At 40.4% G+C, this 14,668-nt stretch overlaps 1 protein-coding gene across 1 annotated transcript in view; it reads right to left on the bottom strand.

Annotated features, from left to right (window-relative positions):
- Window positions 1-1,771: 1,771 nt before the first annotated feature.
- Window positions 1,772-14,668, bottom strand: part of VLDLR (very low density lipoprotein receptor) — a 19,921-nt gene continuing 7,024 nt past the window's right edge. The window contains 9 exon segments of the mRNA XM_017740670.1: window positions 1,772-2,409; window positions 3,344-11,319; window positions 11,639-11,765; window positions 11,875-11,952; window positions 12,346-12,435; window positions 13,366-13,512; window positions 13,828-13,969; window positions 14,086-14,225; window positions 14,601-14,668. The exon segment at window positions 14,601-14,668 is cut by the window's right edge and continues 12 nt beyond it. Coding sequence (XP_017596159.1) covers window positions 11,259-11,319; window positions 11,639-11,765; window positions 11,875-11,952; window positions 12,346-12,435; window positions 13,366-13,512; window positions 13,828-13,969; window positions 14,086-14,225; window positions 14,601-14,668 — 853 coding nt within the window. The 3' untranslated portion in view covers window positions 1,772-2,409; window positions 3,344-11,258.

The following is a 14,668-nucleotide window of genomic DNA, read 5'->3' as shown; positions in this document are numbered from 1 at the left end:
AGGAAAGTATCCATGATTTCATGGTTTTAGACTCTGGTAGATGTACAGCACAAAAAAATAAAAGCTATAAGGCAGCTATTTCTCTGTGCAAATTTCCTTGCTCCTGCTGGTGGCTGACATTGTTATATTTATTATTTTCTTCCATTAAAACATATTACTTTGTTACATACCAAAAATTAAATAATATTATTTTCTTAAACCAATCATTTGCTCTGTTTCACAGGTCTTCATATTCAAGTACAGGGGTTTTTTTGGAAGCCCTGAACTAACATGGTTCTTTCTGCTTGTTAAATAGACATATCACCCAAATCAGTTCATGTTTCACAATAGTACAGGATCTACATGTGCATCTGAATACATCAGAAGATAAAATGTTGCTTCCAATTATTTTGTTAGGGGTATTTTTTCTTTTTTTAAGTAACACAGATAATTCTACCCATTCAAATATTTAAACCTATGAAGATGTCCTTTTTCACTCAGGGCAGTTTGAATCTTAGAATGTCACTATTGAAATATGTCATATATGTTTTCTTCAAATAATTTCAAGTAAGAGAACTCCTTCTGGCATTTGACACCATGTGGTAAAAATAGATTTCTCAACCCAAAAAACTGAAGAAAACGCTCTTTGTTTCTTAAAGATCAAAATTATTCTTGAAGAGAAGGGTTATTCTAAACTCAGGGTGTGTCCTTAAGGCTTCATTCGTTTCTTAAGCTGATGTAATTGTGGCAAACCCTATAGACTCAAAAAAATTAAATTGTTATGCAATAAATATACACTCCAGACCATTACAGCATCACAGACATTTTCCCCTTGTGCAAAGATTGCGGTTTGCTGCACAGAGCAGTCAGCAAGCTACCTGACAATTGAGATAGAAGACTTTTGCTGTAAAATCTAACCAAGCCATCTCAGTAATATCTTCATTACCACCACCATCTAGGCTATTCTGATGCTGTTCTAACAGCTGTTCTAAAATCTCTGATGCTGGAGATTTTTCTCCTGTAAAATGTGTTGTGCTGAACTTAGTTGACTGTTACTTTCAGGCTGTTGCTTTGGCTATGAAGATGCTACTTTGAGGAAACCAGCTTTCAGTCCCAGGGTGCCAGCTTCTTGTGGATGCTTGAGGAAGGACTGTGCCACAGATTCTACGCAGTCATATCTCACATGTAGGGTCTCAGACACAGAAAATTATATTCTTATACTGTTATAATGGAAGCAATATCTAACTCTGAAGCAGTAACCAAGAAAAAAAATTCCTAATACATGGTATTTATTGTTGTAATCTGTGCCGTTCCTTTTCCCGCTTTATCTAAAGCTAATAATTTTGTTTTGGTTTTGTTGAAAACAGGGCAAACTTTCATAAACATTCAGAAGAAAAAAACTGTTCCACCTAATGTGTGCACAATGCACCTAATATCAATTGTTATGCCTGGGTACAGTCAGGGATATATCTCAGTATGGCACTCTCCTTTAGTTGCATGAAGGGAATTTTAATTAATTGTAGTGAGGATGGGAATAACAATACGGCAAAATTTGCAGCTTGTTTTACATCAAACAAGCTCTTTTGCCTCTTGTATAATCGATTGTCTGTACACAAAAGATAAAAAAAAAGCTGGTCAAGGGTTTAGTGCTGTTCAACTACCATTTGGCATGCCCATTAAATTACTGCACAAAGCAGACAACAATGCAGATTCAAGGCCTGAGTCTTGTGTTAACTTGATGGCATAAATGGGTCTCCAAGTTTAAAAACAGTTGAACAAAAGAGCCACCATGGAGTGATTAAGATTTATTTGGGTGCTGGAGTGCACAGCTGCTGCATGGAGGAGGGGGAGAGACAGCACACATCCTCAGGGCTTGCCTGTGCTTGGCTCAGGTCCCAGCTGCAAGGGAAGGAACTGAGCAACCGTACAACTTTCGGGCTCCTTCACTTCTTCAGAGCTGTCACAATCCCCCAGTACGAACAGGATCAGTCCCACATGGGACCACGCAGCAAAGGGTCTGCCAGGCTGCAGCAGTGCTCTGGTTAAGTGTGATCTCTGGCCACATCACACTCCAAATTTGTTCAGTTCTCCTGCAGACACATCTGTGCTTCTTTTTTGTTACTGCAGAAGGGCCAGGGTATAGAAGTCAGGTGGGGAGTGGTCTGCCAGCTTACCACTGAAATTTATTTCTTCAGCACACTAACTTGAATGCTCAGCACTGTTTGCAGAGCAGAAAAAAAAAAAAAAAAAGCCTTTGGTTGCTTTGATATCATAGCAATACAGGGGTGACATAGCCTCCAGCAGAAAGATGTCTCTCTTCCTACTTACTGACTCTGATGTCTTGCTTCCTGTGTAACTGATTATCCAGACTGCTCATGTTTGCTAATGACTTCAGGAGTCTGTTGAGAAGGAAGATCAGCACTGTAGAAACTAAAAATGAAAGTATGAGACACAGAAATTAAACACTTCTTTGTGGCTGTTTTAAAAAAGACCAATTGCAGTGGAAAAATGCCTACTTCAAGGGAGCAGGCAGTGCAGAATTGGAACTAAAACAGGCAAAGTCAGGGAACTATTCACATGTTCAGTACTACAGCTTTAGCAAAGATCTAACAAATTACTGATTTTTTTTTTTAATGCCACCAGGCAGTTTTCTAAATAGCACATTTTATTCAACTGTCCTCCTTTAATGCAGTAAAGGATGGGCAGATTGGTGCAGTACATCCAGCTTCTATGCCAGTCCTGTGTCCTAAAGATAAAATGGTATTGTTTGCAAGCTGGATTAAGTTGATTTTTATTTTTTGTCTTTGGGATGAATAAACTAATCAGCCCAAGACACTTTCCTTTTCCTTCCCTTTAACTTACACTTTTGATAAACCCTCCAGTTCCTTAGGACATAGATGGTTTAGCACTACCACAATATAAATGCTGCAATCACAGCAGTGTATCATAATTTTGTTATGTTTAAGAGAAATACTGATTTAAAATATTCTTAGTGGCAATCCTATAAAACTGAATAGAAACATCTGAAGGTAAACAACACTACATCCCTAAGGCCTTTTCTTACACTATTAGCTCAATGCTTTAGAAAATGTATTTATGCTGTTAATGCATGACCAGTACAGTAGGCACGTGTATGAGACTTCCAAACAACATGAAGTAAATCCAGATTATTGCTGAACTTCCCATGTAACTGGAACATATGAACAGCATGAGTCTTGGAGCTACGGACTGAAGCTGTGAGTTAACAAAAAAATTCAGTCTTAAGCATGTCAACATATAAGGCTCACTCAGTCAAGTCCTGAAATACATTTATTTTCATTGAAAACATTATGCTAGTTTTGCCAAAGAACTTCCTCTTACTCACTCTGATGGCTGACATCTGCATTTGGGTCCATTTCTCTTTTCAAAGAACAATTCCTTGTTTTGTGTCCTTGTACCAGAAAGCCGTGTCAACTCATTGCTAAAAGAAACTAGCATCATAAAGATATGTTAATCAAAATGAGTAATGAAGTCTGATCTAAGTTGCAAACTCAAAACTTGCCCAGACAAGCAACCTGATTAACTTTGAAAGAAGCCCTGCTCTGAGCAGTAGGCTGTACAAAATGACCTCCAAGGATTTTTCCATGGCCATTTGAAATCCAGTTAATGACACAATATTTGGTGCTTACTCTGTTTCTTTCAAACATGCTGTTTGCATCTCAGACTAGTGCAGTATGTCTTGCAGAACGAACATATGCACAGTTTCTGTGGTTGGATTAAACTTCATATATATGTAATTTCTCTTTTCTGTCTCCTTTAGCTCAGCATGTTTAATGCAAAATCTTACAATTAATAGAGAAGTAAATGTCCTTATGGTGCACATCTCTGGTTTAGGAAGGGTAGTCCCCAGTTCAGTGTCCCCCCTGAGACCCCAAACCACACTGCCACTCACTCACTCCCTGCCTTCCTCCTTCCCCCTCCTCCTGCTTCTCGGTCCAGCAGGATAGAGAGGAGAATCAGAGGCACAAAAGATGAAAATCATAGGCTGAGGTAAGAACAATTTACTGGAAACAGCAATGAGATAAGAAAATGAACAGTAACAACGATATTAATAACAAAATGTGTAAGACAAAGAAACAATTTACACAGAAATCCCATGAGGAATCCCAACCAGCTCTTCCCTATCATGCTTTCTCCCAGGCAGAAATCTCACCCTTCTTAGAAGCAAGAGTCCCTTTGCCTGTGCCTGGCAGCGATCTGAGGTGATACGGAATAACATTAGGGTTTGGCCATGCCCCTTCACGGCTATTGCCAAAGATTAACCTTGTCCTTGGCCAAAACCAGGACAATCACCTACACTGCCAACCAGAAAAACCACAGCAGCAGAATGCTAGAACAACTCACCTCAGGTCTTTGCTAAAATTTGGTTAACTGATGGCATTGGGCATCTTTAAATGAAATCTGCTTATACACATGTGCTTCTGCAGATGAGTGTGCACCCATCATTCCCCTAGAGCTTAACAGGCTCTGGTTTATATTTGCAATAACCCCGTGACTTGGTACAGTGGGAAAGCTGAGGCATAGAAGAGATTTGCTTTAAATGATGCAGGAAACAAATAGCAGAATGAGTGCAACACACTTTCCACTTACTTACCACATGAGCTCTTTAATAGCCTTTCATACATCCCTAATCCAAAGGCAGCTGCAACTCCTTACAAAGCACGGGACTATATTGTCTAGTCATACTTCTAAGGTCCACAAAGCTTAAACACTCAAACATGATGGACCAGCACACAGTAACTCTGGAGTGCCAAGGGATCCTGTGACAATTCCTCTTTGTAGCTAACTGTGTCAGCTTGTGCGCTTAAGATAAATTGCTGAGTGAGGCATTTTCTCCTGTGCCAAGCTGAGGATTTCTCCTAGTTTTCTTTCTTCTCTCAAGAACATTGTACTAAGTAAACTGGGCTCTTTGTCAGTACACTTCTCTGTGTACTCCTTTTAAAAGCAAGCTGTAAGTTCCTAGCATATCAAGCTATAAATTTGCCAAGCTGAAAAGACACTGATTTGATTTCCTTCCTATTTGTAACAAATACTATGAACCAAAATAAAGTAATTGTTAATGTATATTCCCTGTTACTGCCTGGTTAAGGCCCTTTTAATCCTCATCATTTTAAGAGCTGAGCTGTGCCTAGCTGGCCTTCTGGACTTTCATAGATAGTCAAACAAGAGAACAGTATTTAATGCAGCTCATAAATTAACAGCTTGTACTGAGAAGGATTACCTGCAAGAAGAATTAATACGGCGGCTTCACCTTTGACTTAAATTGATTTTATGCTCTTGTTTTCAATGTATTGTTCCCCTTCTAATATTAATTTCTGAAAATCTTAACTAACACAGGACATCCTTCTGCCTGATTATTAGTCCTTGATGCTTTGTTTCAACAGATGGATGAGGCATGGCACACTGCCCTCAGAAGATGACTGGAGCTTTTCCATAAGACCCAGACTTGCTGGCAGGCACTTCGCTTTCAAAGGGCACCTAAGGATGTTGCTGCAGGCCTAATGGAGGCCTCCTAAACTCTGTGCTATTTTGGTTGCCCTACCTTTTGCAACGTGAGCAGTGGGGGTTTTGCATATCTTGCTTTTGTTGTTGGGATTTACCCATGCAGTTGCTTCTGATTGCTATGAATTTAGGTCAGGTTCCCTCCTGCGATCTATGGCTAACACTAAAGACCTCGTTTTACAACATCAAGAGTCTTCTAAAAAACAACTAAAAGAGGAAGTGCAGGCAAAGGGGAAGTTGCCACATATCCAAACACACGGGAGGTATCTTCTCTGTTGGGGGGATTGGCTTCCTCACAGCAGACCCCTGGTTCAGCCCTGCCTCTTGAGGCAGAAAGTGAAGTTTCACTTCTTCCCTACAGGGACAAGAGGCCCTGAAAATAATTAACTGATTTACACAAGTTGTGATTATTTCAATTCCTCACTGATTCGTTAATGTGATTGTTAGGCTCCTAATGACCAGGCTGGCTGCTTGACTTCCTTTCATTCTGAGGTAATTTAAAGGCAGACTCACTTTCTCAGTTGCCCCTACAGTACCATGTAAAAAACTGCCACTTAATGTTTGTTAAATTAACTAACTGCTACTGAAGTGTCAGATGAGGAGAGGAACAAAATGAATGTCAGGTCTAATTATTAATGCTATACTTCACAGCCACTTGCAGAGGCCATACTCTGGAGTGGATCCTTGTAACTGCTGAACACTAAAAGAAAGTGTTGGGGTAGTTCCTAGTGAAAGTCACATCTCATGTTTATACAGGGAGCACTAAACAGTCTTCTGCTAGAGATTCTTGATGGTCAACACGGGACCTTTAGATGGTATCATGTAACTGGGAATGCCCACTGCTTGCCTGTGACATTTGAATTACAAAGACAGCTATCAAAATGTTAGTTTTCAGTAGTCAGTGGCTATTTGCATCTGAAACCTAAGATGGTGAAAAATGGCTTGAGTGGTTTTTCTCTCAAATGGATGGACTGTATCAAATACTGAAATGCAGCGCTCCTGCCACCATTTGAATTATGCTCTCTGTAAGCAAGCAGTTTTACAGCTTTTCTTTCTCTCATTAGCTAGGAAGAAATAGCTCTTTCTATATGCTACAATCTGGCAGCTACCCACTTCTGTCCAAGCAACTGTTCAAACTCTGTTTCTGAGACAAGATATAGGTATACTACATTTACAAAACTGCCAGGTTTTACCTGATAATGTGTATGGATCACAACCAACAACTTACACATAGATTCTAGAGACACCATCCTCCCACTCCCTCTGCCTCCAAAATGACTTCGACCTATTCTTCCACCAAAAAAAGTTGGGGGAGAGGGGCAGTGGGTTGAATGCTGTCTAATGAAAGAATAATCAGCATTTCTCCTGGTAAAACCAGAATGCTCCTGCATGAATACAGCACATGTAACTTGAATTTTGTACTGAGGCTTTATTAAGGATCATTATTTGAAGAAAGTTCATGGAATTAACTTCTTTTACCACTAGAGGCACCAGCCAAAAAGTTGGAAATTCACAGTATTTGTCACTTAAGAGAACAGCAGCCACAACACACTGTGGAATTACCAAACCACAATCTAACTTTCTTGAAAGCCTTCATTTAAATGCACATATGAGCTCTTATATATTTAAGGGCCCAAAAAAGGAATAAGCTGTCTAAACCAAACCACCACTTCTCAGCTGCACACATCCACAAAGGGGACATTAGAAGATGCAGCACTGTTTCTAGAGGGTTGTGGTGTTGACTGCATTCAAGGATCAGCCTTTCCAAGAGGCCTTTCAAAAATACTTTCCACTGGAAAGAAACAAGTCTGCTGAATGTTAATATTTTTTCATTGCTATCCAACTACCAACCTTAAATCTATGCACTGACAGTACAATAAAACATTTCCATGTATTTTGAAGTTTGACTACAGGAAAGGATGTCTAGGAAGGAGGGAAAAAGTTACCTAAAAACTGTTTATTTTTCTACAGAGGACATCTCTACAGCAAAAAACCATTTATATGAAATGTGTTTTCCCCAGTCATTTGTCTCGATTTAATGCTTAGTGTTTTCTATGTCCAAGCAATTTATTATATACCAAAGAGTATGTTAGCGAAGTTAGCCTTCAGTTACCTGTTTAGGTTGTTGGGGTGGGGAGAAGTTTCATGTATGACATGAAGCATTTTCCACTGCTTCACATTGGTGTGGAAGTGTTCCAACCAGGGCTGTGCAAGGAGAATTAAGACCATCAATCATTCTTTCCCCAGGCAGTCTTCACTTCAGATGTTCAACAGCCTAGATAGTCAGCAGCCTAACTGATTGCACAGCCTGTCTGTCAGAATTTTCCATTTGATATGGGCAAATTTCAAATCTCCTTCAGGTGAGGAAAAGCAAAAACCAGCAAGCCAAGAATGTATTAAGTTGGCTTTTGCGCTTCAACAGAGCAGGCAGACCTCTCCAAACACCTTCTTCCAGTAAGTGACAATACCAACTACTGTTATGAGCCAGCTCAAAGAAGGAAGAGGAGCACAGTTCTCCACAGACATACTGTGCCATATCTACAGAAAGTACTGGCAGGCCTCCACTTACATCTAGGTTGTGAAGTGAAGAGTGCTTCTGTAGCTGTATGCTTTTTTCCTTTTTCTGAGGGCTCCCACAATATTTCTTCCAGCCTAAGTCTTTGTTTTTGTACTTTTTCTCTTATCTAGCACGATTCAGCACTTACATAAAAATAGATAAATGGATCTTCACTGTTTCAGGAAAGATCTGATTGGAAAAAAGGTATGTTCATTAAAATCAATGTAGGCAAATACAAGTTGGGTTGGAAAAGGCATATTGTAGCTAGCTGTAGAGGAACAAGGTGCAAAGGGGAAGAAAAATCACATGAGCAGCATCAATTCCCTTTATGTTAATTTCCCTCTGAGCAATAATGTAAAGTATTTACAGTGCTGTAAAAACACAGGCAGATCACAGAGGAGACAGAAAATTATGTGGGAACAGAGGGAGTGTATTAAGAGAAATTTGCGTGTTTATAAGGGAAAGAAAGAGCCAGATTCAAATTTAGCTTTGCACTCACACTGGCTAGCAGACACTGAACAGAAATAGGCAGTATTTAGAACCAGAGGCCTTAAATATTCTGTGAAGCAAAAACATACCATTACCTTGAATACTCAATAACCAACTAAAGCCATATTTTTGTAGCTATAAGCAGAAAATTCTTCAGGAGGAATATAAAGTCAACTCAACATTGAAATCTTAGCAAAGATGTTAGTAATGTCCCATTGCTCTGGGATACCACAAGACTGCAGCAGAGGAGCTTAGAAGGGATGATTGCAGAGAATTACTTTGGTGGACACCAGCACAGCCACAGGGGGCTGCTGCAGGAGTGCTCAGTACAGGTATACCACCTTCATTAGATGCCAAAAGAGTCTTATGACAAGGAGTAAACCAGTCAAACACTTCAAGATGGCAGGGGAAAAAAAAAACTGTTCAAAGAGAAGAAGGTATTTGTCAATGCAAGTTGGACCTGTTTTTACAGAAGGAATCCCTGACTACTCTCCAAGCCTGCTGTGGAAGTAAACAATGATTTCATAACACAAAAATGAAGAGGGGCAGGAAAGAATAAACCTAGTGAGACTAAAAACCAAACAACATTTGCAAATAAGTACAGGCCATCTCATATCAGCTCCTGCTACTGCCTTATATTTCCCAGTCCTCCCTCCTGCTATATGAAACCATAGAAGTTCTATCTGGTAAAGTGTTAAGTCTTCTCTAGACTATAGGAACTAATTTGTTATGTCAAGGCACTATTCTTTGTTCAGCACATTGGAGTAAACTCAGAAAAATTCCTAGAGCCCACACTGTCAAAACTACCTCAGGTTCCCAAAACAGATTTAAGTTGCTACTTCAAATAAATATTACCCTCAGGAAGAAATGTCTTTAATCGGTCTTACTGGTCTCTCCTTACACCACTTGGTACAATACTGGTAAGAGCAATGAACTTCAGCAAAAAAGTAGAGCTGTTCTTCTTTATAAAGACTGGGAAGGCAGAGCATTTTCCCATAATTAGGTGCCATGTGACTTTATAGTCACCTTCTGACTGAGAATTATGTTTTGTTTTGTCACATTTGAACACAAATACTTCAGAGTATCCAGAGTTAGATGTCTAACTGAAAAAGTTGAATTCTATCCCACGACTAATGAACCTCACATATTAGGCAGCTATGAAATGCACTTTACCCCAAAAACTACTTGGTAAAATAGATACAGTATTGCTAGCCACAAACTTTAGAGGCCCCTTTACATCCTAATCTTTGCAAGACAATTTAGCCCACATGAGTTTCAGATATCTTAAATGTCTGCAGTTGAGTTGCCAGTGATAGTTGGTTAGAAGCTTCAACTCCCCAAAGAGTTGTGAACTTGCTAGAAACAACTTATTTTAAATCTGCACAACTTCGCAGCTGTCCTCATCTGTTAATAAAGGAGCCCACAATACAAGAAGACCATTAAGAGAACAGACCCCAGCTGTAACTGCAATGAGAACAGGCATTAGAAGCAAGCCCAGGAACTGATCCAAAAATCTGACTCGAGGATTTTCATTGTTCCTATTTTAGAGACAGGATTGATTGAAAATTATTTAACAAGTCATCACTAAAGATTATAGCTTCTTCCAAACTATGCCATAGCCTTGAAACTGCATCCTTCCCACCATAAGCAACCTCTTCTTACCTCACAGGGGGAAGGATTAGCAAGAGTCAAGTAGTACCTCTTACTACAAAAGTTATGGGGAGTAACTGCCACCAGCCAGACACTGCAAGGACCTCACACTCACCTGGCAGACCATGCTCTGGCCTGTCTCCATCTCCCATGTCTGCTAATGCTGCCTCTCAAAACCTTGCAGTAGTAGTTGAGTAATTTCAGCCACTGTTAGTCCTAACTTAAGAGATCAGCTGGACTTCTGTGATAGGAGACCCACTCTGTACATTACTCTGTGCAGACTATTAGTCTCAAGAACAAACACATAACCTGGCAAGTGTCTTAGCTGCCTAGAATACTGCTGAAATAACTGAAGAAATACTTCATGATCTGGCTGGCAGTGGTAGCACAGCCTACTAAAGCCTTCAACTTGAGATACACCATTTTATTCAGTGCTAACATAATAATCGAGAAAATACTTTAGCTGCTTGACTCATTTTATTTTTATCCCCTCGGCTGCATTTGAGTTTTACAGTGGTTTCTTAAAGATCATTCATTTTTGTAGACCTCTAAGAGGTAACAGACAAGATTGTTTCAATCATACATACAAAATTACTTATGTTTACAAATTTTTGGCAATCACAGTAACCCGTTTTTTCCTATTGCCATTGCCCCAATCATTGAAAAAGTGTGTACAATAATTTACATCTGAAGTATTTCAAAGTGCTTGATAGTGGTTTTCCAATAATTATTTACAAGTGGCCTATAGACATATGTACAGGTGTTACAAGTTGTGGCTGGAGTATGGCTTTCTATGGAAAGTGCTTTATATTTGGTCAGTGATGTTACTGACTAACCAACCCAAGGGTTACTGATAAAACTGTAACCACTAACAGCTGAATTGTTGTGGACAGGTATTTACAGAGTTGTTAAGCTGTATAAAATAGCTATTTACACAAGTGTTCCATAAATACAGAAAGTATCTTCTTTCTTCCAAGAATGGAGGAAGTCCTTCAGCCACAAACCTGGTTACTATCCCCAAAGAGTGTAAGACACTAGTAAACTAAAAGTGATTCCTGATCCAGTGCTCACGCCATATCATCATCGGTGCTGACAACAGATATCTGTAAAAAAGTAAGTACAAGTTAGCTACAGTTGCACTAACAAAATACATAAAACAACACACATCATTGCTAATCCTGCAGGCTAGTGACCACATTCAGTACAGATTACTCCATCCAAGGTACAGACACTAGTTACCTACTACAACTTTAACCTTGATTATAGGGTAAAGTTGTCAGTTGATTCAACCCAGTAGTTTACATGCAGCCAGCAGCTCTCAAAAGCAGAGACCTCTCCTAAATTCAATTCAGGTATCATTTAGCAGTCTTTCTACTCCAGTTATTAACCTGGGGTCTCAGACATGTTAATAGGTTTACTTACTGCAGGGTAGGGTCCTCTTCTGTAGTTTTGAGGAAAACAGGATTATCAAAATTCATGCTTTTCATGTTTTTGTGCTGCCAGTTACGCCACATGAAGTAGCCAGCTGCTGCAGCCATCATCAGCAATACTGCAGGGAGACAAAGAGATTGCACACATGAAGTAGAGTCAGGTCAAGCTCTTAAGAGTGGCCTGTCCCACCACAAGGGGTCCAAAAGGCTAGTAAATGCTGTACTCACCAGCAGGAAGAATGATCCAAGCTGCTGATGTTCTTCCAGCTGCAGTTACTTCAGAGGTTGTACCACTAGTGTTGAGTCCTGCACAAGAAATTGATGCAGTGAGCTTGTGTACTGACAGGCTGGCAGATTGTCATATGCAAGCATTTCCCAAACCCAGAAGCTCCTGTTTGATTAGCTTCTCAGTAGCACACTGCTAGAATAGCCTAACATGCTTCATCCTGCGTTAGTTGGAATCTGTCTTTATTGCTTGCCTTCTATGAGCACTCCTGGGATTTCACGGAACCTATAGGTTCCACACTGTTACATGTAAACTAATTCTGTTTAACACATGCTCCAGCTGTTACACTACACAAATGATCTGGCCTGTGTTCTCTACTTGCATGCAAAGGAGAAAACTTCCAAGTAGGCTAGTTGGTCAGCTTGCATTTCATTTCTCTAATGTTTAGCAGTGTTAGTTATTGGGACCAGTACCTCCAGGAACTAGTCCAACAGTTGGAGATTTTTCTGTTGTGCTGGTATCTTTAGCCTCAGTGTAAGCCACAGTTGTTCCAGTACCTGAAACTAATTATAGATCAAGAACTAATTATAGATCAGTTAATCCTGAAGTTCTGCAATGGCTTTGCTATGAGAGCCATGGTAGTGAAGGTTTGGCAGATGGCAAAAATGATCATGCAGCTTGTTAGCTTCACTGGGAACACTGACATTAGCTATTTCACTAGCACACCCTCAGCAGAGAGTTCTTGATGAAAAGTAGTTCCAAGAACACGGCCAGACAGTTAACCAGGAATGCATTACAGGTATTTAAAGTCACAACAATCGTAAGCCATCCCATCCCTCGTATAAGGTTTTCTGAGTGAGGTTTTAGTTTTACAAGTTTACTGGTTAGGTACAGCCTTTGATACCCATAGCAACCTTTCAGAGCAGCCAGCTGAGGCCAGCATCCTTGCATTCAGCACTCTGTGGCAGTCAGAGTCAACACACAATAGAGTAGGTGTCACCTTGGAGTTTCTAGTTCCACTCCACTGGACAAAGCAAGCTTGCTGCATAGTCAGTGCTGACAACAGTAGCACAGCAGCATGTTCATCTGGACCAAAAAGGAGGTACAGACTTCCTTGGACAGCAACATTAGCTGATCACCTTTAGAACATTGTATATATATGTACAGCCATGTTAGTTTATACCCCTGTTTTATAAGAGGCTGAGTATGTTTTGTCCTTGTGCTTGCTGTCTGCAGAAAGCCATGGAGGTACAAACTCTTGTTGCAAATGACAATGATGAACGCAGAAGCAAAGCATGGACATTGAACAGCATCTGCAGACTTTGAGGGCCATATTAATGCATAAGACCCTCCCCTTCAAGATTAAGTACATCAGATTAATTCTAGCAAAGCTGTCAGCCGATACCACTGTATTTCCTTCCCACTAACAGGTTCAATACTCCCCTACCCCTTCCCCATCCATCCTGGGAAAGATCTCAGTTGTGTTACAGTACCTGTACATCTCAGACCATCCTCCTGCAAGAAGTACCCAGCGGGACATGCACAGGTGTACTTTGGAGAATGTTCATTTATCTGAGGAGCAGGCAGGCACAAGTAGCTACAGCCTCCGTTTGCCATGTTCTCTTCACACCAGTTTCTACCTGTTGGTAAAGCAATTAAGGCATGAGCAGGAGTGAGCCTTCATGCTCCAGGTGTGTAGCAGAAGCATTTGCTCAGTAATTGTTTGTTTCAGTAGAATTACTTGTCTGAGCTGCTTATAGATTTATAGCTGCTCTGGCCAAGAAAGAGGAATTGCCACTAGACCTCTCAACCCATGGGGCTGTCTATGTTAGAAGCTCCAAGCAGAAGTAGAAACAGACTGCTGTACAGTGAAGGGATACCATTTACCACCATCCAGGCAGGGCAGGCTTCTTACAAATATACACTGACTTAACTATAAACTGTACTGAAATTACCTGAAGGCTGAACAAGTTCATGATACACAATGATGTCCTGTGCTTCATTGAGGTTGTTCACTAGGGTAACCAACTCTGTTCCAGTAAATTTGTTGGCACCATAGACTGCCTCATTCTCTCCATCAATCCAGTACACACGGTCCTAGAAGACAATGCCATTGCATCCCATTACCACCATGATGCTATCAGCCCCATCATTCCTGCCACATACCCGCAAGAAGAGGATCTTCGACAATGATTATAGGAAGTCATTCTTACCTCAAAAATGGTTAGAGCAAGAGGATGAGGAAGGAACATATATGACTTCAGCACAATTCTACGATCCTGGCCATTCAAGTCCACGCTTGACAACATGTGTAGTTTAGAATCAAGCCAGTACAAGCGGCTTTTTACCAGATCTAGGAGGGGGAAAACACCAAACTTAGTTAGTGTCCACATGGAGGAAACCTCCAAAGCTTGCTTCAAGAATTGAAACACCCACAGGTTTGAGAATGGTGGCAGTGTTGCCCTAGTTTCTTACCATTCCAGCATACAGAGGGCTGCTGCAGTGATGCCTATGTGGCCTGTGCCTCAAGTATAACACAGAGCAGTTCAAGAAGTTACTATTTCAGTATCTGAGAAGTGATAATGCCTGTTGCAGTGTCTTCAGGCATGCAGAAACTTCCCTTTCTCAGAAGCTGAAAGTAGTTCTCTGAAGAATGACCTTAGCTCTTGTAGCAAAAAAATTGCTAAAGCTCCAGAATACCTCTGGCACAGAGACAAGTTCAACATACCTAGAGCAATTCCATTAGGCCATTGGATTTCTGTTGTCACAAGCTGTTGTCTGTCAAATCCATTCATT

Source organism: Corvus brachyrhynchos, unplaced genomic scaffold (genome assembly GCF_000691975.1).
Source record: "Corvus brachyrhynchos isolate BGI_N302 unplaced genomic scaffold, ASM69197v1 scaffold467, whole genome shotgun sequence".
Lineage (NCBI taxonomy): Eukaryota > Metazoa > Chordata > Aves > Passeriformes > Corvidae > Corvus > Corvus brachyrhynchos.
The sequence above is the reverse complement of the archived record's forward strand: the minus strand, read 5'-3'. Positions and strand labels throughout refer to the sequence as shown.